The sequence below is a fragment of the Pantherophis guttatus genome, chromosome 2 (assembly GCF_059756535.1).
Source record: "Pantherophis guttatus breed Tessera chromosome 2, ASM5975653v1, whole genome shotgun sequence".
NCBI classification, from domain to species: Eukaryota; Metazoa; Chordata; class Lepidosauria; order Squamata; family Colubridae; genus Pantherophis; species Pantherophis guttatus.
Genome location: NC_142064.1, coordinates 124,421,253 through 124,448,204, shown reverse-complemented (window position 1 = coordinate 124,448,204; position 26,952 = coordinate 124,421,253). Strand labels below are relative to the sequence as shown.

At 38.6% G+C, this 26,952-nt stretch overlaps 1 protein-coding gene across 6 annotated transcripts in view; it reads left to right on the top strand.

Moving 5' to 3' along the window:
* OLFM2 (olfactomedin 2) overlaps positions 1-26,952 on the top strand; it is a 245,883-nt gene that overhangs the window by 129,735 nt on the left and 89,196 nt on the right. For 4 of the 6 annotated variants that reach the window (XM_087886655.1, XM_034419343.3, XM_034419341.3 and 1 more), the window contains exon 2: positions 24,402-24,551. In XM_087886655.1, the coding sequence (XP_087742781.1) occupies positions 24,402-24,551 (150 nt within the window). Of the gene's footprint in view, positions 1-9,703; positions 9,906-24,401; positions 24,552-26,952 lie in introns of those variants that run through there. The other 2 variants (XM_087886658.1, XM_087886657.1) reach the window with 2 other exon arrangements.

Sequence of the window (26,952 nt, the reverse complement as noted above, 5' to 3'; positions counted from 1 at the left end):
AATCCTTTTCTTTATTTCTCTGTTGCAAAAAGACAATGTGAACATAACAGAGAACATTTTAGTGGATTTTATCACTCCAATGTTTGATAATAATATTCTCAGCTCTATTCCATCCTGAAATAATCCATAACAGTAGAGTTCCAATTCCATGTATTAGGATAGAGAGCAGCAGCCATTTGTGTTCTCAATCACCAGCTTTCACAATGGCTGGAATGCACTGTCGTCCCCCACCCCAAAAAAATCTCACAAGTTCACCAACTCACTTGACATTCTGACAGTCACATTCCCAAGCTGTGAGAGATCCTGTTTGAGAAAGCTGAATTCTCCAAAGTTATGTAAGAATGTATTTTGTTTTTGTTTTTGTTTATTAGATTTCTATTCATTTTTTCATTCAGGAGATCAAAGTGGCATACATACCAACCCCCCTATTTTTTTGTATGGTATTTAGATCTGATCCTCTAGCACCTACATGGGTCCATGTTGCCAAACCCTATCCCAAACAGAAAAACCAGAGCAAAGTCAAAAAGTGCAACTTATCGATGCATGCAATCCACGAGCATCTTTTGTGACTCCAAAATTATGCAGGGTAAAAAATACAAGGTTTGCATTTAAAAACCTTCTGGCAGGGGTGTCAAACTGGTGGTTTATGGATCGGAATCATCATGTGCAGGCCACGCCCACCCCAGCTCCGCAAAGGCAAAAAACATCACAATACGTCACATGAGGCGATCAAGTTTGACACCCATGCTTTAAGGGAACAAAGGGGTCTTGAAAGACCTGCATCATTAATTATAACTTTGTCATTCTGTAAACATCTGAAATACTCTCCCAAAGGTGTTCTTGCTCCACCAAATTCTGGAAATGCAACAATTCTACCCCAACCTCAATCATGCCCTTTCTAGAAATGATGCTTTTTCTAGAGTCATATGTGCATTTCTTATTCTGGCTTTCTATCTCCATTTCCTTTTTTCAGTAAATAATAGTAGTGAACTGGTTAAGACATGAGACTAGAAACCAGGAGTTTAGGAGTCCCATCTTAATTACAAAGCCAGCTGGGTGACCTTGGGCTAGCCACTCTCTCTCAAGCCAAGGAAGCAAGCAAGGAAGCAAGCACCACCCATCTCCTTCCACTTATGACTGTATGACTGTAATTTTGTTGCTTGTATCATTTGTATCCTATGACTATCATTAAGTGTTGTACCTTATGATTCTTGATGAACGTATCTTTTCTTTTATGTACACTGGGAGCATATGAACCAAGACAAATTCCTTGTGTGTCCAATCACACTTGGCCAATAAAAAATTCTATTCTATTCTATAGCAAACCACTTCTGAAATCTTGCCAAGAAAACTGCAGGGACTTGCCCAGGTAGGCACGAGGAGGCAACTCAAAGGCATAAAAAACAAAACAAAAACAAAAATCAGGAAGTTGTGCAGGCAAGATAAGAGTAGGCTACCTGGAAGGAAAAATAGAGGCGTAGGCATCCTGCCATGATTTTGTCTAAGGGAAATGAATCTTGGATGCTTCCTATATTTTCATAGCCCTGCCAGAAGGGAGAAGGCTATTAACTGCCTCCCTGCTGTTTTCTATACAGTGGAGAAGAACGGTGTGAGCTGTAACGGATCAATCTGAACTTTTGTAAAAAATTCATAATAATGAGGGTTTTACTACATAGTTTGAAGGGCTGAGAAATGGGCCAGGGCAGGATACCACTGAATAAAATAGCCATTTAGAATAGATAACCAACTCTTCCTCTCACCTGTTCTGCTGTTATTGTAAAGGAGTGGTGGTGGTTTCAATTCTGTCTTGTATTTGTCTGTCTATTTATGTTTCTCAACCTCAGCAACTTTAAGATATGTGGACTTCCAACTCTCATAATTCCCCAGTCAGCAGCATCCACGCATCTTAAAGTTGCTGAGGAAGGGGTGGGCAGAGAAAGAGAATGAGACTAGATTTATCTCCCACCTTTCCTCTAGGCAGTCAAGACAATGCACCTAGTGTTCCTTTCTCCCCTTTCTGCCACAATAAAAACCCTATAAGGTGGGATAATCTGGCATAGGGACCTGAACCTGGGAACTCTTCACTTCTGGTCCCCCACCTTTACCATTACATCATCCTAGTTGTATTTATTCAGAGTCAGCAATAAAATCTTGCCAAAGAATGCTGCTTCCATAGTGGAAAAGAGAGATCACCCTGGTTGAGCAGCAACACAGCCATTTTCAGAAAGGGAGAGGGGCATCATTATTTGGCTTATCCATGGCATCGTCTTTATAGCATAATCAGCTAGTGAACAGGAAAGGGCTTTGGAGTAATGAGGGACAGTGATAGGCACTGTGTGCCTTTGTTCAGTGTGTGCACCATTCCCTTAATGTCTATTTAAACAGCAGAGTACATGGCCTCTGAAGCCCCTGGTCATCTGTCGCCACTTGATGTGGCTATCTGTCCTTTCTGTTTGGATGCGGCCAGTTATTGAAAAAGGGCTAACATTCGGGGAGGGAGAGAGAGAGAGGGAGAGAGGGAGAGAGAGGGTGGGAGAGGGAGAGGGAGAGAGTTAGTTCAAGTAGTAGTAGTAGCAGGAAAAAGTCCATGGACAACTGGGGAATAATTAGAAAACTACATGAGAAGGTGTGCAGAGATTTTAGCAAAAGAAGCTGTATGTTAGGGGAAAAAATAGCCAGCTGTGAACAAGTATAGAATCTTAAAAAAAAAAAAAAATCCTGCATCTATTTTGAAGAGATTAGATTTTGGAAATGTATATATCAGTAGCCTGCTGACAGCCAAACAATGACAAGTGGATAGTACAAGAATCCTTTGCATAATTTAAAGTCTCTCTCTCTCTCTCTCCCTCTCCCTCTCCCTCTCCCTCTCCCTCTCCCTTTCCTTCTCTCTCTCTCTCTCTCTCTCTTCCATAGTGGCCAATCTTCATTCAGAGTCCCTACCCCACCCCATCCTTTTCTTAATAAATTCTTTCTAGCAATTAAGGAAAGCAATTAAAATGTGGATTTTTCCATTACACCCCACTTCTGAGCTTCGAACCATAGGAATCAAAATTGCTGCAAGGCAGTTTTTGCATATTGTAAACTACAGTGCCAAGAAGAAGTGGGTTTGCTATTCACACATACCCTTTGCCCCAAAGAACTGGTTTCTTAACTTCCTACTACTTTCAGCAGTATTTGACAGGAATTATTGTTAAAAATATCTGGAGTCTTACCAGTGTGACATGCCCGTACAGGTTCTCAATGCTCCTTTTATACTGCAAACCTTTGTGGCATGAGCAGGCAGGAATTGTGCGGGACTAGGAAAAGGAACTTCTTAGGTCTCCTCTCCTCCCCTCCCCGCACTTCCATTATGATTAAGGTTTCTGCCCCAGCACTGGCCATCATCCTTTCTCCAGCAGGTTGCACAGATAGGTGCCCATATGGCTTAAGCAGGCTCAGGTATGATAGAATCAGGGAGTTCTCTCGTCCTGTCCTGATTCTGGCTGTACAGTTGTGAAATTGGCCTTTTCTCCCCATTCAAGTTATTCTTTGGTTGTTGTTTTAAGATCCCTCAAGAGTATAAAATGCAACGCAACTACTTTGGGATCAGAGTGTTTTGGCACATAGTAGTATAGCTCTGAGGAATGCTCTCCTGCCCCCTAACTATCTACTTGGCAGATCATATTATGGGATGACTAACACTTGTTTAGTTATTCCCTTACCAATAGTTTTATCTCATCTTCTTATGGATGGAATGCTTTTCTTGCCCAACAGTGTGCTGTTTCAGGCTGTTGTGCGTTTAAGTCCCTTGTATAGATTTCCTTGTGTATACTTGGGCATTTCTAAGCCTAAATTTTGAAGCAAAGTTTTCCCAAGGCACCTTATGTTTTTATGCACCCTAAAAAGAGTGGAGCGTATAAAATTGTTCTCAATTACTCTTACAAAAGCATTGATTTAAAAAAAAGTGCCTCAAGGGAAATTGAAGCTCCACATTGCTTGCTTTTGTTTTTGGAAACTGATAGTTAACACTTGAAAATTGCTGGGCTGGAGGGAGAATAGGAGGGAGGGATTCACCAGCCCCTGGATTTTTCCCTTTATTTGGGTTTGACTTATCAGTGAAATGCAGGCTTGCTTATTTTCCTTTGAATTTTTTTCCCCTGATACTGTAACTTCCCGTCAATTATGCTTGTAGGACCTATCTAAGGCATTCTACTACCTGAGGCAAAAAATGGCATCCCTTTGCCATTTCGATGACAGAAATCATTGGGAGTTGTAGCTGAAGCTCACTTTGGGTCTGGTGTGTTAAGGCAATGCTCACCATTGTATCTCGGGGCAAAAATCAGGCTAGTTTAGGGGGTTCAAGACCAGGCTGTGTGGCCTGTCTTCCAAGTCCTGGAAATAATAATAAGGTAATTAATGAAACCCTATGGCCTCATAGCATCCACCACCTGAGGCAATTGTTTCACTTGACCTAATAGTACAGCTGGCCCTATTGGGCTTCCTGCAAGTTGAGGTATGTAATCTGTCTGTCTGTGTGTTCTTTCTCATCTGGCAAGACTTCTCTTCCTTTTTGCCTTTCCTCAGCCTTATCCACTTTGCTTACTCTCCCCCCCCCACCGCTTTAATTAGCTTCCTTGCCCCCTGGCCTGCTTCAGTAGCCATTAGTTTTCCTAATATTTTATATGAACAAGCAGGTTCTAATGAATTCGCCTCAGATTTTCTTTTCAGTACATTTTGAGGAAAATCTGAATGACAAGTAGATGCTTACTTCCTCCGGAAACTAGGACAAACTTGTAGAAGAGCCTTAATATCCTCAACATTCCAAATCCTACTTTGGATTTGGATCTGTTTTTATTTTGGTGTCTATATCAGTAAAGAATACTGCATGTTGGTTTTGGTAGAAAATTGGTTGGAACTCTTAATGGAACTCTTAACATATATAGTCTTCAACATCCAGCCACAATTTTGACTGGAACTTCCATTGCTAAGCAGTGCAGTTGTTAAGTGAGTCACACCCAACATTATGACATTTTTGACGTGGTTGTTAAGTGAATCACATGATTATTAAGCAAATTGACTTTCCTCATTGACTTCGCTTTTTGGAAGCCCCCCAAGAAGACTTTAAGTCATGGTCACATGACCTCAGGGACATTACAATCAGCATAATACATGCCAATTACCATATGCCCAAATTTTTATCATGTGACTGGAATACTACAGTGGTCCTAAGTGTAAGGACTGGTTATAAGTCACTTTTTCAGTGCCATTGTAGCATTGAACGATCATTAAATGAATAGCCGTAAGTCTTGGGCTACCTGTTTCAGGGGAACTTTTCTTTTTTTATGTTTGGATAGAAAGTGAGGGAATAAGTGGCTTATGTGACTTACATGTGCTTCCTCTTGTCCTTTGTCCACTGCAAGATATTAAGAAGTTATTGCTAACAGCTCAGTTTAATAATAGTAGTAATTGCTCCTGTAGTTTGGTTTTTCATGTGCCCATAATTAGAAGCAGTACAAATTGATAAAAATCTATCGTCAAAATTAATACATCTCATATAAACCAACTGATAACCATAACTGAAATATAAAGTCTCAATAACCTGAACAGGCAATAAGATTTAAAACACTCGTTAAAAGCTGCTCTAAAATAGCAATATCTTTCTTCATAAAGAATTAATACTGAAACCAGTTTCACAAAGGGCCATAACAAAGAAACATTTTTATCATCTGTTTATATTTTGATAGAGCAGACTGCAAGCATAATTCTGATGGAAGCTGATTGCAGAGAACAAGTGTTGGATGGGTAAAAGCTCTCCACTCTGATGTGGCTATTTTAGTACACAAGATGTCAGTCAGTCCTGGTTAGATAGACAGGTCAAGCATGCAGTCTCACGAACTACTAGCAGATAGTTAGATGTGACCGTGCAATAAGTTGACACATACAACTTAAACTGGCATCTTTCATGAAGGTAAGGATTGATTTTAGAGAGGGATATGGATAATTGGACTCATGAAAGTGCAGAACAGTATGAACTGTGCTATTCTAAACAAAGATTGATGGTGGAAAGAAGTAGCATGTAATCTGACCTACAGTCTACTATAATATTCCAGATATAACATTATTGGAATATGAACCAGATGGTTTTCCATTGCTGTGATGAGAAATCAGAGGATCTTACGAACATTTGGTGAATAAAAGCCACAGACTTTGGTGACTTAATCAATGAAAGGCTCAGGGGTGGGTTCTAAAATTTTTTACTACCAGTTCTGTGGTCATGGCTTATTTTGTGGGTGTGGTTTGATGATCATGTGACAAACAATTCTTTAGGATTTAGCAGAGGTACTGGTCTCCCAGGCTTTTAATTGCTTGCATAGCCATACTGGTCTACCCATTTGTTCTTGGAGCATACCAGTCTACCCTATTTGTTTTTGGAGTGCACCGGTCTACCCATTTGTTTTTGGAGTGCACTGGTCTACCATCACACTGCCTTTTACCACTGATCAGCTGTAGGGCAGCCCTTTGAAGCGCTGCGGCAAGAGTTTAAACAGTTTTTTGCCGCTCTGCCACCACCGAGAGCATCGGAAACCACTTTCAGACAGCTTGGCCTCAATTGCCAATCTACCACCACCGAGCAGTTTACAAGGAGCAGATCAGTTCTAGCCAATCAGTTGGGAGGCTTCTTGGCTTCTCAATTTAAAGCTACAGTGTCTTGTTTTTTTTTTTTCTCTCTTCTTTGTCAAATGAGCCCTGATTTTTTCCTTCTAGCCGATCAACTGGGACTCGGGAGGCAGAAAATAGATTGGGGGCGGGGCCAGGCAGAGGTGGTATTTACCGGTTCTCCGAACTACTCAAAATTTCCACTACCAGTTCGCAAGAACCGGGGAGAACCGGTAGCAACCCACCACTGGAAAGGCTTTGAAGAAAGTCCCTTCAGGTTTGGACTTCAAGTTTCCAGGGGCCATGGAAGTGGCTCACAATTTACAGTCCTGAAAAAAGAAAGAGGAATGGATGGACAATCAGGATAGACCACAACTATTTCTCTCTTGCCCAAATTGAATTTGAGAAAGGAGACATCCTTTCCAAAACCTCACTAAGGTATTCTAGGAAGGCATTCTCATTACTATGTTCTGAGTGTCATCCTTCCCACCCTTAAAGTGTAAAATTCAAAAAGAGCCTTCATCTTTCAAAGGCTAAAAAAGTAAGGCAGGAAGAAGTAAGCCTTTTAGCCTGTTGTCACATTTGGAATATTGGGAGGCAGTTGTTGGGTCTCTCACAACCTGGCTACCATAGAAGGGACTTATCTATAGACAAACTTGTGAGGATGATCAATTACAATACATCCATTCATCAGAATGCAAATAGTTGAGGTTAATCTTCTCACTTTCCCATTTTTCCTGGGTCATTTCTCCAGATTCTTTATGCTTTGGGAGGATGGGGATTGGCAAACTGTAAAAAGTAAGATGACTTTGACAGTTATCTTTTGCCTATCTGTTGCCTAGGCAAAAGGCGATAAAGCACTTTTTAACTCTAGACCATCCATTCTGGAAGCTCCTCAGACAGATGCTCTTTAACTCACTATACTATAAGAAAGAGATACTGCTCAATCAGACCTGCAAGATTGTTACTGTCGCACAGGGGTGTCAAATTCAAATCGTCATGGCAGCATCACGTGGCATATTGGGACTTTTTCCCCCTTCGGTAAACCAGGTGTGGGTGTGGCCAGCACATGATGCATCCGCCCTGCAGGCAGCGAGTTTGACAGCCCTCCTGTAGCCAATCTTACTAAAAGAAGTTGGAGATATCCCATGAAGTTGATTTCATGGTCTGGTCTAGTTGGACTAACACAAACCTCTGAGCAAATCACTGAACTGCACATACTCACCACGTTCACGTTCTAGGAGAGCCTAAGGAACCATTTTGATGTCTGAAGACTTTATTATAAGATGGTAGAAACTGGCACCTCATTCTGCAGCATGACAGCCTCCCTTTTTTCCATTAAGAAATCCTTTTTTAAAAAATTATATGATGCCAGGAATCTGGGAGACTGCAGGCAAACACTCAGACCAACATATGTATTAAGGAAAAATGTATTAAAGTGTGCAAGTATTAAGAGAGAAAGTTCTTGGTAGGGTAGATCTTTAAGAAATGATTGATTTATATTTCCTTTGGATGTGGTCTGTAGCAAGCCTTGATCTTCACTGGGTCACAGTGTGACATCACAATGCCTTCTGTGTGGGGCTAAACTTGAGTTGCATGTGGAATCTTATCTTTATTTTTTAAAACAGATGCTTCATCCACCAAGGTAAGACATCATATATCCTTTACATGCAGGGAAACTGGAAATCAGCATGGTCTTTCTTGATGCCATTTATGTCTTAGAACAGATTCAGAAAAAATCCTGATGCTTCTATCAGGACAACAAGGTATGTGGATAAAGAACTGTCACTGCCATCCAAACAGCTGGTAATCTATTAAAAAACCATTCCCTCTCCCCCATGGAATCTTATTGGCATTTGATGTTGTTTCAGCAGAACATATGGAGATGGAAATAAGGCTAAATGCAGCCCTTGCCTGCTTCTCTCCAGTTGCCAATCTCAAGCCAGCCTTTTTTCTCATTCTGATTTAGCTAGCAGTTGACGGGGCATGGGGTTTTCAAGGCTTTTCTTTCTTTGGTCTAACATGTTATTCCTTTCACACCAAGCTGAGTGAAATAATACAAGCATGTGTTACAAAAGAAATCCAGAAAGGAGCAACTCGAAGCAGCCATACCTGTGCCGTGGTTTGACTAGAATCCAAGATTCCAATAATACAGGGATAAATGGGAGCAGTAGAAAGTTGGTAACCATGATTTTCAAGCTGATCAAGTGTGGGCAATTAAACCCCTGAGATCTCGGCTGAATTAGCATCTCTCACCATTGCCCATGTTGACAGCAGTTTATGGGAGTTGTAGTGTAATAGTACTAGGAAGACCACAGATTTCCCTAGTTTTAAACTTGCAAGAAGTTTAACTCCCAGAAGGTGCCATTTCTGTTTTAAAGAATTTGAATGATAGCTTTTGTTTATTCTGGAATGAGCTGATCTAGCATTTCTCAAAGGTCTGAAAAAGCAACTTTTATATTAGAATTCTGATTTTGGGGGCTGCTTAAATTGAATTGATCCAACTGATCAATTAATCAACCAACACCTTTTTTTTTTATTGCTTGACGGTGTTAGTATTTGTCTGCAACTGTACACCATAAGTACCACATATATAACTCTGCAGGTGGTTCAAATAAAGGATGAACCATTGATAAGAAAGAACTGGAGAGTAGCTGTTTACTTTTACTGTGCCTCCAATTTGTTCCCTGAAATTATCCCCCAAATATTTGTTCTTCAACCCAGCCAAGCTTATTCTAATCTTGGGGATTTAGCTACAAGGAAATGTGTTGAGAGGACATTGTGCAGGAAAATATTGATGGGTCAGAGGGGGAAAAATTATATTCTCCACACCTGGGCTGCTAGATGGCAGCAAAGAAATTAATAATATGTTGCTATAGGCTTTCATGACCAGCATCAATGAATTCTCCCTCATCTAGGTAGGCCTTCTATCAGAAATCAGTTGTCTTTGATTTTTTTTCAAAATGGCCAATTGGAGGTTTACCAGCTTTCTTGGACTCACGTGACATGGACCAATCAGAGATCAGCTTGCTAGATTCAAATTTAAACCCAGTCAGCCCAGTTCCATTGTCTGTTAACTGCCAAGAGGTACATCACAAAGCAGCTCACCCTGCCTCTGAAACTGCTAGCCATAGATGCTAGTGAAACATCAGCACAAAAGAAAAGACGACCATGGTCATTCAGCTACAAAACTCTCCCCTGCTTCAAATTAGTAATCTTTAATTCTTTGTTTCCTTCCTTCTAGGCCAGAATTTTGCAGCCAAGAAATGGTAATTCAAAATACCATTAAATGTGTACACACTCAGATGTGATTAGAACTATCAAAGTCACCCGGTTTGATTTAGCAATCTCAAATCAGGTTCTTTCTTCAATTTTTGAATTGAAGTGGAGTGATTCAATCTGAATCATTTCAGTGGAGTGATTCAATCAAAATTAATCAAATTCAAGAAGGTCTTTTAATTCTATCCAAAGTTACATGTGTTCTGCCCTGCCAGTTTCCCACCTATTTGTGTTGGGGGGAAATTGCATTCCCTTTGCCGTATAACATAGAATTCGGCTTTTTACAGTTTACCACTGAAGCTTTTCAGAGTAAGATCTGCACTGCTTATTATTATTCATGTAAAATATAAAAAAGGAGGTGCTTGGAGTTGGAAACCAAGTTTTCTTTGTCTAGTGATGGATTGCCCTTGGGCTAGTGTAGTTTATGTACCAGGATGAAATTGCTACCTTCTACAAAAGCATTGAAATCAAGAGGAAGCACAATGGAAGTTGATAGGCCTTATACCTTTTGAAGGCATCTGGTTATACACACAGAGGAATTTGCTGTGGAAGGAACTGTCTTTGCATCCTTCAGAGCCATCAGAAGCATTCAACTGCTTTCTGCTTTAGAGGCAAAGATAATAGACATGGCTCTTTATTCCTTGTGACTTTTGCAGACACAGGATTCTACATGTATAGACATCTAATTTAGAGATTTCATTTCTTGATGTGGTGGTGCTGCAAGAGAAAAAGAAAATATTTCAACTTCTCAGCACCAGCCGAAAACACCAGCAAGCTCAACAATAGCTTTCCATGCACTTAGCTGCTTTTACAATACTAATTTATGTGCATACTTCAGGTATTCTCAAATTTTGCAATAGCACGATGCCTTAAAATGATAAATTACTTTATGTGACCCCTTTATGAATAAACATGAATAATGATATAATACATGAATAACTAAATCATGAATATTGTGACTGACAAATGGCTTTGATGGATAACCAGAAGTATGGGTTTAGCCATCTCTCAAAACTCTCTCTGGAATTTGCTTCCCAGTTCATCTGATTAAGTCCACACTAACTAAGCAAGAAGAAGTCATGACATTGTTCTAGCATTGTATATACTAAAACTTTGAAAAGTCACTGTGGTCTTTACTTCCTCCTTTGTTTGGGAAAGCCCTTCAAGCGTGTCCAGACAAAACTGGAGCAAGTTTTGCATGGTCTAACAGTTACCACCCCCAAAATTTGCAATCCCACCTTTTGACCTACACTTTGAAAAACTAAATCATCCAAATTTATTCTTTACTGGACATAATTATGTATTTTGGAAGTTTTACCTCTTCTGGACCTCATTTAGTTGCACAAAATTTGGGCCCTAGCTATAATGGAACAATATAGTGAGAGAGGCTATACCACAGATCACTTTTTAAGATCTGAATAAGTTTACAGTGGGGACACAAGCACAAATAGAGAAGGTGAGGCAAACATTTGGTCTCCTTAACATGCTAGATTTAAAAACACACACACACACACACACACACACACACACAGAGAGAGAAAGAGAACAGAGGCAGAGACAGAGACAGAGTTCCAAGTAGGGAATTATTTTTTTAAAAAAATACTGTAGTTTGAAGCAATATAATATTTTGGCTTCATTCTGCTGTGTTTCAAGAGGAATGCTTAATGTGTGAACTGATTCCATTGTGTGTCAGCAGTCCATTAACTGTGTGGTTTGAATAGAGGATAGGTTCCATAGTAATAACACAGAGATAGATAACTGTTCCTCTCCGTTCACCCTAAGGTTTGCTACAGATCTTCACAATATTTACCATTCTTTCTCCATAGCTCTAGAGTAGTCTATTCAAATAATAATTGCTTGAATAAAACCAAGAAGTTGGTCCAATCCCTCCAATCCCTCTAAACACCGTAACCTGTTTGTGCTGTGCTGCTTTATAGGGTTTTCATTTATGTCCATTTCTGAATTGTATTATTAGGTTCAAGAGCTGTCCATTGGCATTATTAAATATAGAGCATTCACTAGATCACGATCATAAATTTTTGCAAATGTCACTCTAGAGCAAAATTAAAGACTTTTACTGAGGTGAAGTTTTTGGTCTCTCCATTCTCTCTGTCTTTCATAAGTTTATTCATCCTTATCCTAAACCTCAGCTATTTCTAATGTTTCAACCAGTCTGTGTTGAACATTTAAGAAGAGGTGGCTAGAGATGAACCAACTCACTGGTCAATCTTCAACTCTCTTCCTTGGCCTGAGACATTTGTTGAGATGGATAGAATATGATCACAAGAGTGGTCATTTTTGTATCTTTTCTTCTCAATTCAATCCCAGTTGCCTCAAACATCTGTAATGAGCTGCCAATGGGTAAAATGGGTTCTGCCAGTGGCCCTGGGGAACCCACAGTGGGATGGAGCTCATCAAATGACTTGTGTGATGTGCTGTCGCCGGGGTGATGGGTGGGGGGCTATTATATTATTTTATTATTTTATTATTTTTATTTTTTTATATATATGATGTTTTTATATCCCTATAAACTGCCTTGAGTTGCCATGTGCGAATAGGCAGAACTATACATTTTCTAATAAATAAATAAATGAAATAGGTGGGCATTTCTGGAAAGCCATACAAAGACCACTGAATTTGTATGGAGGCAGTGAGTTGCCCATGCATGTCTCAAATCATTTCAAATGTTAGATTTCATGAATATGCAATTGAACATTCCATGACCAATTATTCTGCAGGGCTGTCATATGTGCACTATACTATACATCACGGGTTTGAAGGCAAACTAAGAAACTAAGTAATAAATCTACACAAATAGGCTATACAGTAATGTCAACAGGAGTCAAGTTTAATATGCAGAAATTTTACCTTCTTTATATATCAAGTGTTGTTCAAAATTTTCCCTTAAGACACAGTTAGATCTACTGGTATTCTGATGCCTATTTTAAAAGTTTTAATATGCAGTATACATATATGTGCTTGCTTTTCATTCATAGAAAACCAGTGAGGTAGGCCCTGGATCATTTAACAAGCTTCATAACTGAAGATTTAAACCTGTTTTTTTCAATTTGAAACTCAAAACATTTTATCATTTTAGCTATCTAGGGTACCAAGCAGAAAACAGTCATATTGTTTGCTTTGCAAATCGTAGTGTCTTTGAGGTGGCAAGCTCAGAATTGGTGGAGAGGGGAGGGAGAGAGCTTTATAATTTATACCAAAACAATATTTCCTGTCTCTGCAAATGTTTCCAGGAGAGCAGGGTGAGCATATTGCCAGTTTTTTGACAAACAGCCCTTCTGCAGAGAGTCTGTGCTCTGGTAGCACAATCCACAGGTGAAATAGCTGAATATATGTTCCCCCATCCTCCAATATTTTTCTTATATGCCAAACACTGCTGGCAAAACAATTTTTGCAATTGCAAAAATTCAAAATGCCAAAGAATAGCAAAGACCCTGTCTTTGTAGGAAATGGAGTTTCAAGCAATTAGGAAGCAATATTGAGAATGTGCAGGATTGTGTGTTAGATAATACAATTGTTTCTGCATTGCCAGGCTATGGTTAATTCTAATTGCAGATTCAACCTCTGCCTGAGACTACTCCTTTTACAAAGGAGCCTTGTCTAACTATTTGTCACACAGCTACTAAACAAGTGGCAAAAAGAGGAGTTGGCATGCTAAAGTCTAAATTCAGTATGAGAATGCATGCAGTATATTAATTATGGTGGGAGAGCCATGGGTTCAAATATTAAATTGCCCATAAATTTCTAAGATGGCTTGGACTACACTACTTCCAGCTCAAAGCTTCATCAGCCATCAATTGTTTGATTATGTGCCATGAAGTTGATGTTGACTTCTTGTGACTACTTAGATTCCCCCCCCACCCACCCACAATAATCTGTCCCTAATGTGGTCCTTCAGGTCTTCTAGCAATGCAATCCATCTTGTTTGCTGGTGGTCATGATCATCTTCTCTTTTGTTCCACTTTTTCCAGCATTAGGCTCTTCACTGGGGAACTAGGTCTTCACATAATATACCCAAAGCAGGATAATTTGAACCTGGTCACTTGTTCCTTGAGTAAGAAATCTAGGTTGATTTGTTCCATGATCCATTTGTTTGTTTCCCTGACCGTCCATTCTTAGAAGTCTTCTCCAATACCAATATTTAAAAGCATCAATACTTTTCCTACTCAACTTCTTCAAAGTCCAGTTTTTGCTTACATAGGGTTTCACAGATAATACTAGGACTTGCACAGTTCTGATATTTGTAAATATAGACACAACACAGCATTTAAATTTCTTTTCCAAGGCCTCAATGGTTGCTCTACCAAGTGCTAGTCTGCAGTGTACTTCTTAACTGCTTATTCAGTTAATGCTGATAGTTGATCATAAAAAGTAGATTCTATCCAGCACTTCAGGATCTTCATTGTCAATTCTAAAGCTGGTTGTTCTCCCTGTTATTAGTTTGGTCTTCTTTATATTTAACTATAATTTCATTTTATCACTGTGTCATGAGAACAGTACAGGTTATTGATGTTTCTTCCGCCAATTTTAAAGCCGCATTCATTTTCTTCTAGTGCAGTTTCCTTTAATATACAGTACATTCAATATATAGATTGAAGGGGAAAGTATACAGCCTTGCCACACTTCTTTACCAATCTGAAGCCAGTCTACTTCAACATGTTCTGTCCATGCTGTGGTTCCCTGACCTGCATATAAATTTTCATTAAGACAATGAGATGTTTCAGGATTCCCATTTTCTAAGCACATCCCACAGCTTGATGTGATCAACAGAATCAAAAGTTTTTCTATAATCAAAGCACATTCTGACTTATTTTTAGTACTCTTTGGCTTTCACAATTATCCAGCATCAGCAATAATGTCTCAGCATTTTCTAAAGCCAGATTGAACATCTGGCATCTTGTTTTCCATGTAGAGCTCTAATCTATGTTGGATGATCCTAAGCATTATTTTATTAGCATTGAAATTAAGGCTACTGGTCAAAGGTTGGAACATTCAGTTAAAGCTCCTGCTTTGGTATTGAATATAAATGTGTCACCCCCAAATAACCCTTCTTCCTGAGGAGAAGTAGAATATTTTTCAATGGTATCTGGCAGATGCTAAAAATACTAACCTATAGGGAATTTTGAGTGAAGCCCAAATACTTCCAAGAAGACAATGGGCTTTTGTCAGAATAAATTCCCTACTGCCATTGGTTGCCCTCCTCATATACCATAGTCTTGAGAGAAAAACATATGCAGTGATTTCATGGTATCTGCTTTGATTCTAGATTTTGCCTAAGATTATTTTTATGGAACAGTTCAGGAATCAAATCAGCTCCTCCCTCCCCTTTAATAAAAGATTGCATGGGAAACTGGATAAAGATTTAAAACCTAAACAAGGGGAAATCATAAATATCAGTTCAAGTTGAATTAATATTTTGGGGTCTTAATGGTCATATCCAGCTAGTTTTCATTACAGAAATACGAAGTTTGTAACTTTGGGGGATAACAGTGTATCTATTTAGCTTAGAGCCCTGCTATCATGCTGGGGATTTTCTGATTAATACAGTAATTTTTTTAAAGTACGAGGAGAAAACATATTCAACAGAAAGATCAGAAGGATTAATACATTGAAAATTACATTAAAACAGAATTATCATCCAACCATGTTAAATTATTATTTCGAATTATTTCAAATCACATGTAGACTAGGATAACATTTTTTGAAACAGTTTGGATGAAAAAAGTATCCAAAATAAACACATCTTATATTTAAACTAACATATATTACAGTAATGTAATAGATACTTTGAAAAGTTTTATGATTTTGAAAAATCAGGGTGACTTTGAGATATTTATTAAAGACAAATATTCAAAATATAGCTTAAAGCATAAGTATATAAGAAGGAATAAATTAACTGTACAAGAATACTAATTAAAAAATTGTGGGCCCAATAATTTCACCATATAAATTATGAAAGTTAAATGATAAAAGCACCACTTTAAATTTTGAATATAGAAAATTATTAAATGAAGTTCATATAATAATAGTGGTTCCTAAACTCCAAAATTTTTTGGAAAAGTCAGTATGTTAGGAATATTAGAGAGCAAGTTTGGTCTAGTGCTTAAGGCAACAGGATAAAAAGCAAGAAACTACGAGTGCAGGTCCCACTTTAGCCATGCAAGCTGGCTGGGTGACTTTGGACTAGTCACTCTTTCTCCTCAGCCCAATTCACCTCACCTTTTATGAGGAAAATAGGAGGAGGGAAATAGTTGTTTATGTTGGCCATCTTGAGTTATTTGTAAGAATAACAAAAGCAGGCTATAAATTTAAAAATCTTTTGAAATGTGAATTATTTTTGCTATGGTTTCTACTAGCTAACAAATTCAATATTAGGGCTATTATAATATAATTGAAAAGAGAGTTATTAAAATTAGATAAAAGATGGCATTCAAACACATTTTGAGGAAGAATGAGGAACCTGAGTAAAGAATGCAATGAATCGTTTCAAGGGACTTTTGCAATTCCCCAGATAAATTATGAATTAAAAACAGTATAGTTGGTTAAATTAAACATATAAAATATAATTGAATCCCACTTAGATTTATGCTATAAAATACTGCACATTGTCAGGAGCAGGACTTGGGGAAAATTACTGATGAGTTAAAACCAAAAAAGGAAATCATTTTCATGCATGGAGGGCTGGATTAAAAAATATCAATTTTCTCCTCAGATTCCACAACTCTCTCTGGTTTACAGGGGAATTGTTCTGCTAGATTCTTGTCTCTCTTCCTCTTACAACCACATTTCTCAGTGATGCCTCCTTAAGAAATTAAAAAGAATGCTGGGAGCCTAGAGAGAAGAGAGCTAAAAAGAACGATGAAGCTTCACAATATAGGGAGAAATAATAAAAAGGTCATGTCATTACTCACCACAGGGGTCCAGCATGGCCTACAGCAAGTGGGACTAAAATTAGCCATAGCAGTTCCATAGTTACAAGGGGAATCGAGCAAACGTCAGGAATTTTATTATAGTGGTATGGTTTAGGAAAGGGGGAGATAGTTACCTCAGGGTCTGTTTTGTTGTAGATGAGGGGTTGGATGGAAAAAGTGGGATGCCATGTTTCAGAGACAATAAACCCAGACCATCCTGTACCCATTCAGGATGTCAGGGGGCTTCAATGTTCAAAAGCATTGTTCCACTTTATGCTTTCCAAATTTGTCATCTGCTTTACAATCAAGAGCAAGAGTGAAGGGTAGAACTGTTGTTACAAAGAACAGACTTCCTGAGCAAAAAGCTGGGGACAATGATTCTGCAAAATAGTTCAAATCTGAAATGTATCAAGCTCAGAACATAGTCAATGAGGTAGAGATGGACCATTTACAGTTTGACATGATTAGCACCTAAAGCACATTATGCACCTTCAGCCTGCATATGAAATTGCAGTTTATGGGGGAAACCAATTTCCATTTTCACAAGACACAGAATGAAGGCAGCTAGTAACAAAATGTTATCAAGGAGGAGATTTAATTTATTAATCCTCTTTGGGGCATTTGCAGATTTTTTTGAGGAGGATCATTTTCTGGCAGCATCTCTAGATGATTTCATTTATTATTATCAACACTCTAGAAAAGGGGTCTCTTGGCAACTTTAATACTTGTGGACTTCAACTCCTGAGGAATTCTGGAAGTTGAAGTCCACAAATCTTAAAATTGCCAAGATTGGAGACCCCTGCTCTAGATCACCAGTTGGCACATTGGAATCATCCAGATGCATTGGGGCTACAGTTTCCAGATTTTTCAGCCAGCACCTACCTTTGGGTTTGGGGAAAACTGTTCTAGAACATTGTATCATTCTAAGATATTTGGGGATGAAGGTTGGATGAGGATGTCCATTAGTGAAATATTCCATGGTCAATGGGACAGACTACTGAGATAAACTTTGATGCTATTGCTACATGGAATGGAGTGGAGTGCAGTGGTGTGGAGGCAGTGGAATGGATTGGAATAGAATATTGGAATGGAATGGAATGGAATGGAATGGAATGGAATGGAATGGAATGTTGCAACTGAACCGAAGGGAACAGAATAGGATTGGAATGGAGTGAAGTGGAGTCGGACAGGGTAGGATAGGATAGGATAGGATAGGATAGGATAGGATAGGATAGGATAGGATAGGATAGGATAGGATAGGATAGGAAAGGATAGGGGAATTGAACGAAATGGAATAGAATATTGGATTGGAATGCAATGCAATGGAATGAATAGAATATTATAATGGAATGGAGTGGAATGGAATGGAACAGGATAGCAGTAGGAATAGGATAAGAAGAGAATATTGGTATGGAATGGAATAGAAGGAATAAAATGTTGAAATGGAAAGGAATAGAATAGATAGAATATTGGAATGAAATGGAATGGAATGGAATGGAATGGAATGGAATGGAATGTTGGAATAGAATGAAATGGAACGGAACAGAATGTTGCCACTGAATGGAAGGGAATAGAATAGGATTAGGATAAGAATAGAATATTGGAATGGAATGGAACAGATTGAAATGGATCAATAGAATATTGGAGTGGAATGGAATAGAAGGAATAGAATAATGGAATGGAATGGATAGGAATAGGGTAAGAATAGAAGAATGGAATGTAGAATAGAATAGAATAGAATAGAATAGAATAGAATAGAATAGAATAGAATAGAATAGAATAGAATAGAATAGAATAGAATAGAATAGAATAGAATAGAATAACAAAGGGGAACTTAAAATAAGTATAACAAATTGAATGTAAACAATAAATAATAAGCACAGTTTAAATGGGTAAAAATTAAATGGGCCTTTAAGAAAGAAAGCAATTTTAAAAAGGGCATGTTTAATGATCATGTTTAGTACAATAGTTGACAATTAAGATAAACTGATAAATGCCATTATCACGTATTATCACATATTTTTTTAAAAAATATAGGCTTCACTGGATTACAGAATTTCATATGGAGGCGGAAAAGGAGCCATGCAATCTCAACAGCCTGTAATTTGTCTCAGTTTTCAACCCAGCTAGCAAATATTTACAAGAATGAAATGTGTGGCATTGACTGATGCAAAGCTGGGAAAGATAAACTGAAAGAAATAACATCTCCTCTGATGGAGGAGCTACCTGTCCTGGATGGTTTTATTATTACTATTATTGCAAGTATTTATTTTATGGATGCACAGTAAATAAAACAAACTTTAAACTTACAAATATTAAGAAAAATAGAAAACAGACAACCACAAATAATCTAAACATGCAAGTTAAGAAAGTAAAGAAATAAAAAGAATTTATATTTATACTTATCAGTAATAACTGATTTATTAATACTCTACTGTAATACCATAATACATTCAGTACTAAATATCTTAAAATATCACAAATCGCAAATCTCTGCCATAATAACACATATTGCTCTATCTTTTGATTAGTAAAAAATATTACCATTTTAAAAACAAATACATCACAAATTTCAGACAACTTATTCTTTGGGATGATGTAACACCCCCACCCCCTGTTCCATACAACTATTAGGAATTCTTCCTGATAAACAATCAAATCCCAAAGCCTTGTTGTGTAATTCAATATTACATTAAGATCTTTAACATTTAAAGATTTTTCCATAAATCAACTAATATACGCTATCATACGAAATGATCACATATCGCTATCATGTGGGTCAGTAAACACTCATTTTTTTTACACTTCCAGCTATTTACATAGGAATATCTCTAAGAACAAATATCAAACAAGAGATTAATAATGTTATTTTTAATCCCAACAACGTAAAGAACTGTTAACTCATCTATTAAAATCCGATTCAACCCTTTCTAAAAGTTTCAATATATTTAATTCTACATATTTAAACATTCTTTAGGGTATATAAAGCTCCAGATTTTTAATGTATTAAAAAGAAATCACAAAACTCATCTTTCTACATACTGTATAATAGCTGTATTAATGTTTAAGGGGTCAGGGGAAGTTAGCAAGATTTATTCCAATTACTCTTAGACTAGGGTACAGAATACTGTACTTTCCAAAACCTTTATAAAATTAGAAAGAGAAAGAGAAATATTTCTCTACATGCTAATGTGTGGACAGGTAGACATTTAGAAATAATTGCTATAATCTAAATTAGCAACACCGTGTTAGGAAGTCCTCGATTTACAACAGTTCAATTAGTGATTGTTTGAACGACACTGAAAAAAATCAACTAATGACAATTTTTCGCACATAACGACCATTGAAGCATCTCCATGGTCATGTGATCAATTCAGATGCTTGACAACTGACTCACCTTTATAACGGTTGCAGGGTCCCAGGGTAATGCTATCACCTATGAAGAGCCGAGGTGGCGCAGTGGTTAGGGTGCAGTACTGCAGCTACTTCAGCTGACTGCTAGTTCAGCAGATCAGCAGATCAAATCTCACCGGCTCAAGGTTGACTCAGCCTTCCATCCTTCTGAGGTGGATAAAATGAGGACCCAGATTGTTGGGGGCAATATGCTATTTAATATACTGTCTTTGGTGTAAGTCGCCCAAAGGCCTCAGAGAGTGGGCGGCATTGAAATATGAAAAATCAATCAATCAATCGATCACCGTTTGTGACCTTCGGACAAGCAAAGTGAATGGGGAAGCCAGATTCACTTAACAACCATGTTACTAATTTAAAAACTGCAGTGATTCACTTAACAACTGTGGCAAGAAAAGTTCTAAAATGGGGCAAAACTCATTTAACAACTGTCTCACTCAGCAACAGAAATGTTGGGCTCCATTGTGGTCATAAGTCGAGGACTACCTGTATTTCACAGTACTATAGAAGACTGGCCCTTTGACCAATGAACCAACTTCTCACACTCTTGTCTTGATGTGAAAGGTCAATAGACATCTCCAAGGAGGTTCATGATTTCCTTTTTTATACTCTTGTTTTTCGGTACAATGGACTGGGATGAGCTATCTTTCCATTACAGGATTATGCTCTGTAAAGTAAGATATGACTGCACTATTACAAAGATATAGAAAGTAGTTTCTTTCATGTTGCGCATGACTCCTGCTGATTTTACAGACATGTTCATGTAATTACTTGGCAGCAAAACAGAAGTGATTTGCCATTGTTTTATTTAATCCTGGGGTTCTCTGGGTGTCCCTCATCAAAATATTAAACGGACCTGAACCCATTTAGCTTCTGAGACCAGAGAGGTTCAACCAAATGCTGCCACCTGCTGAGACACTAGAAGCAGATTTGAAATCATGGGTTTTTTTTTACCATTGTATTCTCTACCTGACTTGAACAACTGACAGTCTAGACAAGGCTCACGCCATAGAGATCATTCAAGAAACCATGCTGAAGCCTGGCTTTATGCACCCAGAAAGATAAATCAGTAAAGTGTGTTGAGCCATTGCAAAGAAGCGGTGACATTTATAACGTTCACCTATTTTGACAAAAATGTGTGAGAGAGGAAGTGTACATATTCTGCATGAAAAGAAACCAACCGATTTCCTTGAATTGCCTGTATCCTGCCTGAAGGGAATATTTTATTGTTATTTATGAAAGGAACAAAGGTTTGCCCTTTAAAGGCCAAGAAAGTAATTTCACAGGACAATTCAAAGTAATTTAACTTAGAAATGAAAAGACCTGCATTCTACAGCACTTACTCCTTAGTAAGGCGATGATGCACAGAATTGTGACAGTACAGTGATTATTTTAAAACAAAAAAATCTAGAAATTATAAACTCTCTTTCTTTTCAGGTAGACAGAGGGACCCGTACTGAGATTCAAAGGATATAATACAGTCCTCTTGCTTGCTTGCTTGCTTGCTTGCTTGCTTGCTCGCTCATTCATTCATTCATTCATTCATTCATTCATTCATTCATTCATTCATTCATTCTATTGAATTCAGTTCAGGCACACTTCACTTGAAACTACTCACCATATAAAACAATAACAACCTAATAGCAAACAAAACAAATTGAGTTGCTTGTTCTATACAAAAATATAAACAAAAACACATCTAACTAAGGGGCTCCATCATGTACACATGGTTTCATTTAATTCAAAATTGTATTTACTCAAAATAGTCTGCTTGGTAATTATTATTTTTTTAAAGAAATTCTTCATATAAGGTTGTTATGGGGTCTCGTTCCCTCTCTCTCTCTCTCTCTCTCTCTCTCTCTCTCTCTCTCTCTCTCTCTCTCTCTCCCTCCCTCCCTCCCTCCCTCCCTCCCTCTCTCTCTCTCTCTCACACACACACATACACACACACACACACACACACACACACACACTCACCCACCACTTCCTAAACTTCATGTTTTTGTGTGTACTTTTTCTTACTGTGTATATTTTGAGAGCCACTTTGGAGAAGAGAAAGCTGTCACTCTGTAAGACTAAATGCATTCTGTGTTGCATATTGATTCAGGAACTGTAATTATGGGTAGGTCTGATCAAAAAGTCAGCAAAATGCATTTGTTCTTTGATACCTACACTTTTCAGAATTCTGCAATGCATCTTCCAGAGAGAAAAAATGAGTTCTTAGGCACAAGAATATGGGATATTAAAATGTATTCAAGGTCACTTCCACTTTGATTTCAAGTAAATGGGCAGGGGGGGTAGGAGAGAAGGAAAAAGCACCTTGGCACCTTTTATTGGTAATGGATGATGCCACTGGATGATGCCACTGTTCAAAGAGGATATAAACACATATCGTGTTATCACAGAGCAGCACCAAATTTTGAATGCTAAATACAACATGCACATTGTAGCTATCCCATACATCCCCCAATCATCCTTTTTGACAGCTCCAAGACATGTTTACAAGCATGTATACACGCAAAGAATACTATAGTGGAAAGCTGCTCATGGTTAGAGAGAAATGTGTAGTCCACTTGATCACTTTCTCATTCCTATCAGTGACAGCAGAGATCCAGTCCAAGTTATTTGGTATATGTAGGAATCCTGAATATGAGGATTAAAGTTTTAACTTCTCTCTTAGGCTAATTGATCTGTCCACATTGCTGCGTGGATCAAGAAGAGCATGATTCATTGTCATTATTTCTCTGGTCTTCCTATCCAGGACTTTTAGTTCTGCTTGAATTCAGCTATGTATCTAATGACTAGAATTGCTCAGGTGTTAATTGCCTTGATAATATTTTCTCTGCTGAGTTTGGACTTTAAGATCTTTTTCACTCTCATGGTGTATTCACTTCTGACCTTGACATCAAGTGTGCTTGATATTGTCATCTTGAAGGGTGCCCACGTATTTGTAGTAATCTTCATCCAGATTCTTGATGTTTTCTCACATAGGGCATCTTGATTTGTTCAGGTTTTTTAAAAAATTATTTATTAAACTTCTATGCTGCCCATCTCACTGAGGTGACTCTAGATGGCTTGCAGTCATACAATTAAAATACCATATAAAACATTAAAACAATAAATAAGAATCGTGCATATAATTTTCACTCTTTTTCCTCTGTTGCTGATAAAGCTGGCACATTTGTCCAATTATTATTTATTTGTTAAAATATTTTATGAATATTCTATTTACTGTACTTTTCGCACTATAAGACGCACCTAGGTTTAGAGGAGGAAAACAAGAAAAAAAATATGAATATGGAGCGCCGTCTCACTGTGAATATGGAGCGCCGAATATGGAGCGCTGAATGTGGAGCAGCAGTGTAGTGAGGGCAGGAGGCGGAGCCTGAGAGGACCACAGATAGGTATCCTCTCATGTGCCAGCTCTGTCTATTGACTCCTGCACTCCAGCAGGATTCAGTACTGTTATGTAGCTGCAATATTTGCTCCATAAGACACACAGACATTTCCACCCACTTTTTTTGGGGTGGGGGGTGGGGAGTGCATCTTATGGAGTGAAAAATATGGTATATTAGTATCGAATGGTTTTACTATTGTTATTTGTGCATGATTCAAGAAATAAATATTTATGAATGCTTTATAATTAAAAATTATATTATTTTGAGAAATATAACCCATACAAACAAAAGCTCTTTTGGGGTCTTCTAAGATTTTTAAAAATGGGAAAGAATCCTGAGAACCAACAGTTTAAGAAACACTGCTCTAGATTAATTCAGAATCTTCCTGGATGTGTTGGGTCAGCTGTGGTTACCTACCAATTTACTTCATGATACATGATCACAACTTTGTGAGGATCTTTTTGCCTTTTACCTATTGGTAAGAATAGTTGTAGTAGCAGTAGTAATATTTGCAGGGAGCCCTATACCTGATTCCAGATGCGTTGACCCTTAAATTGTTCGATGCTTGTTGTCCCACGGACATCTATGACATTGCCAAACTGCCAATTTAAAGCCTCTTCATCTTGTTTTGAAGTGATAAGGCTACAACTAGTTTAGCAGTGTAATACCGACTCAAAGGGCCACCCTTTTGGATTGCAAGCTGCGCAACCTTTATATTCAATGTTATCTGCTTTCTTTCTCTCCACAGACTCTCTTCCAAAGCCCAGATGAAGGTTGGCAGGTCTACACGTCAGCTCAGGCTCCTGATGGCAAATGTCTGTGCACAGCAGTCATCCCTGTTCAGGGCACCTGCTCAAGAGACTTGCGCAGCCGGCAACTACGGCAGCTCATGGAGAAAGTAAGCAAAGTGTTTCCTATCTGTGGGAGAAGGTGGCTTAAGCAATGGGAGCCTTTAGATTTGTTAGGGGTGCCAGCATGCCCCATACTCTTTTCCTGTTCTCCTTTCTCTCCAGTTCATTCACAACTGCTGGGGATTTATCCCTGATTTTTATAAGATTGGGAATTAAGATCTGGTGAAATCCAATTGAGGCCTGATGAACAGAAGTTATTATCCCCCAAACCTGAGAAATGGTAGTTACGATCAGGGGTGGAATTCAGCCAGTTCGCACCACGTCAGGAGAACCGGTTGTTAACTTTCTGAGCAGTTTGGCAAACTGGTTGTTGTAAGAAATCATTAGGGCAGAGAACCGGTTGTTAAATTACTTGAATCCCACCACTGGTTATGATCCAATCTAAACAGAGCAAAACTTCTGATCTGTGGCCTGATTTCATCTCCTACCCTAAAATCTTGGTGTCATTTATAGAAGACATTTCTTGAAAGGAGTTTGAAGTGCCCTCCCAACATTATATCCTCAAAATAGCCTTGGTAGTACAGTGGTCTAAGGCACCCTGTTATTAAGCTGGTTATTAAGACCAGCTGCCTGCAATTACTGCAGGTTCGAATCTCACCATGGCTCCATCCTTTCTAAGGTAGGTAAATTGAGGACCCAGTTGTGGGGGCAATAAGCTGACTTTGTATAAATATACAAAAGGATGAAGGCTATTGCTGAGCACATTGTAAGCCGCCCTGAGTCTCCGGAGAAGGGCGGCATATAAATCAAATTTAAAAAAAAATCATTCACTCATGGTCATTAAAAATATTCTTCAGTACCTGATTTATGAAGGCGAAAGGATCTTTCCATCCAACTAAGACTTCCTTTATTGGGCAGGAATACCCCAAAACAGCTGGTTCAGGACCAGGATTTTAGCCATCTATCAAAATTTTCCTGTTGAATAACAACACCAGCGAAATTCACCTATCTCTTTCCTTCATTTGTGCCACATTAAATTTGAGTTAAGTGCTAATTGCTGACTTCGTTGCTAAACTAAAATACTAGTAATGAAGGCAGTGCAGAATATGCTGATATACTAGCTCACAGATTGAATGAAAGCACATTCATGTGGTTGTGAAAAGCACCCCATCATCTAGGAAAGATGTTTTGTTGTGATGAAGAACCACTCCTTATTAACTATCCTAATCATTATACAACACTGGGTATCACTAGCTTCATGCTGTTGCTGGCATTTCTACAGCCACCTGTTCTGGCTGTATCAACTGTGCATATATTCCCATTTGACAATCTCTTGGATTTTGCAAATTCTAGCTCACAATGGTTTCACTGAGTGACAACAGTGATGATAATGATGATGAAGATGACACAATGATAATCATAAGTGTGATTGTATTGTTGAATAGATAGGGAGATGGTGTTTCAAAATGCCACTGGAAAAAAGAGTCTGCCAATGGCCAACATTCTTTAACCAATGGTACCCAGAGCAGGTCTCTCCTGCTGGATCAGGTAGGACAAGTAGAGACAATTGGGAAGCAGTGGTGTCACATGCACTGAGTAACCAGCACCAGTGCCTACCTATGCCTTTGCTTTCTACATCAGTTGAAACTTCCAAATGAAGAGTAATAGTCCAGTCTGGAGGTCACACGGCCATAAGTACATGTGAGTGGGGGGCCCTGGGGTCAGGAATGGGCACAACTGACACACCATTGTGCAAAGGCTGTCCCAGCCATGGCTGCCTCATTCAACAGGAGCTGTAAGTCTAGATGGCACTGTGCCAGTCCATTCAGAACCAAAGATAGAAGGTCCCTGGATCCAGGAGATCCAAAACCCCAGAGCTACTCTGCCTTGCTTGGGGTTGAACTTAAGCCTCTTGCTCCCCATCCAGCCTCACCACCTCCCCCACGCAACCTTAAGGGGCTGAGACAGAACCTCCATGGCAATACTCAGGCAATCCAAGGTATAATTATAAAGCTTAGTATCTTCAGCATATTAATGATACCTCACCCCAAAATGTTGAATGACCTTACCGAGCAACTTCATGTAGATGTTAAACAATGCTAATGACATGACTCTATCTGTAGTTGCCTTTCTGGATAAAACTCAAGGCACCCCTCCCCCTTTTTATTCTCCCCCAAAGTGAGAAAAGTAGTTTAGGCTATAGAGATTATATATAGCTCCAAGTCACCCAATGAGTTTCATGGCTAAGCTGAATTTTGAATCTGGGTATCCTTGGTCCTAATTTAACTCTCAGACCACGGCACTCCCATGACTGTTCTCAATATCTGCCTCCCTTTCCATGTAGACAGAGCCGCAGTGGCGCAGTGGTTAGAATGCAGTACTGTAGGCTACCTCTGTTGACTGCTGGCTGCCTGCAATTTGGCAGTTCGAATCTCACCAGGCTCAAGG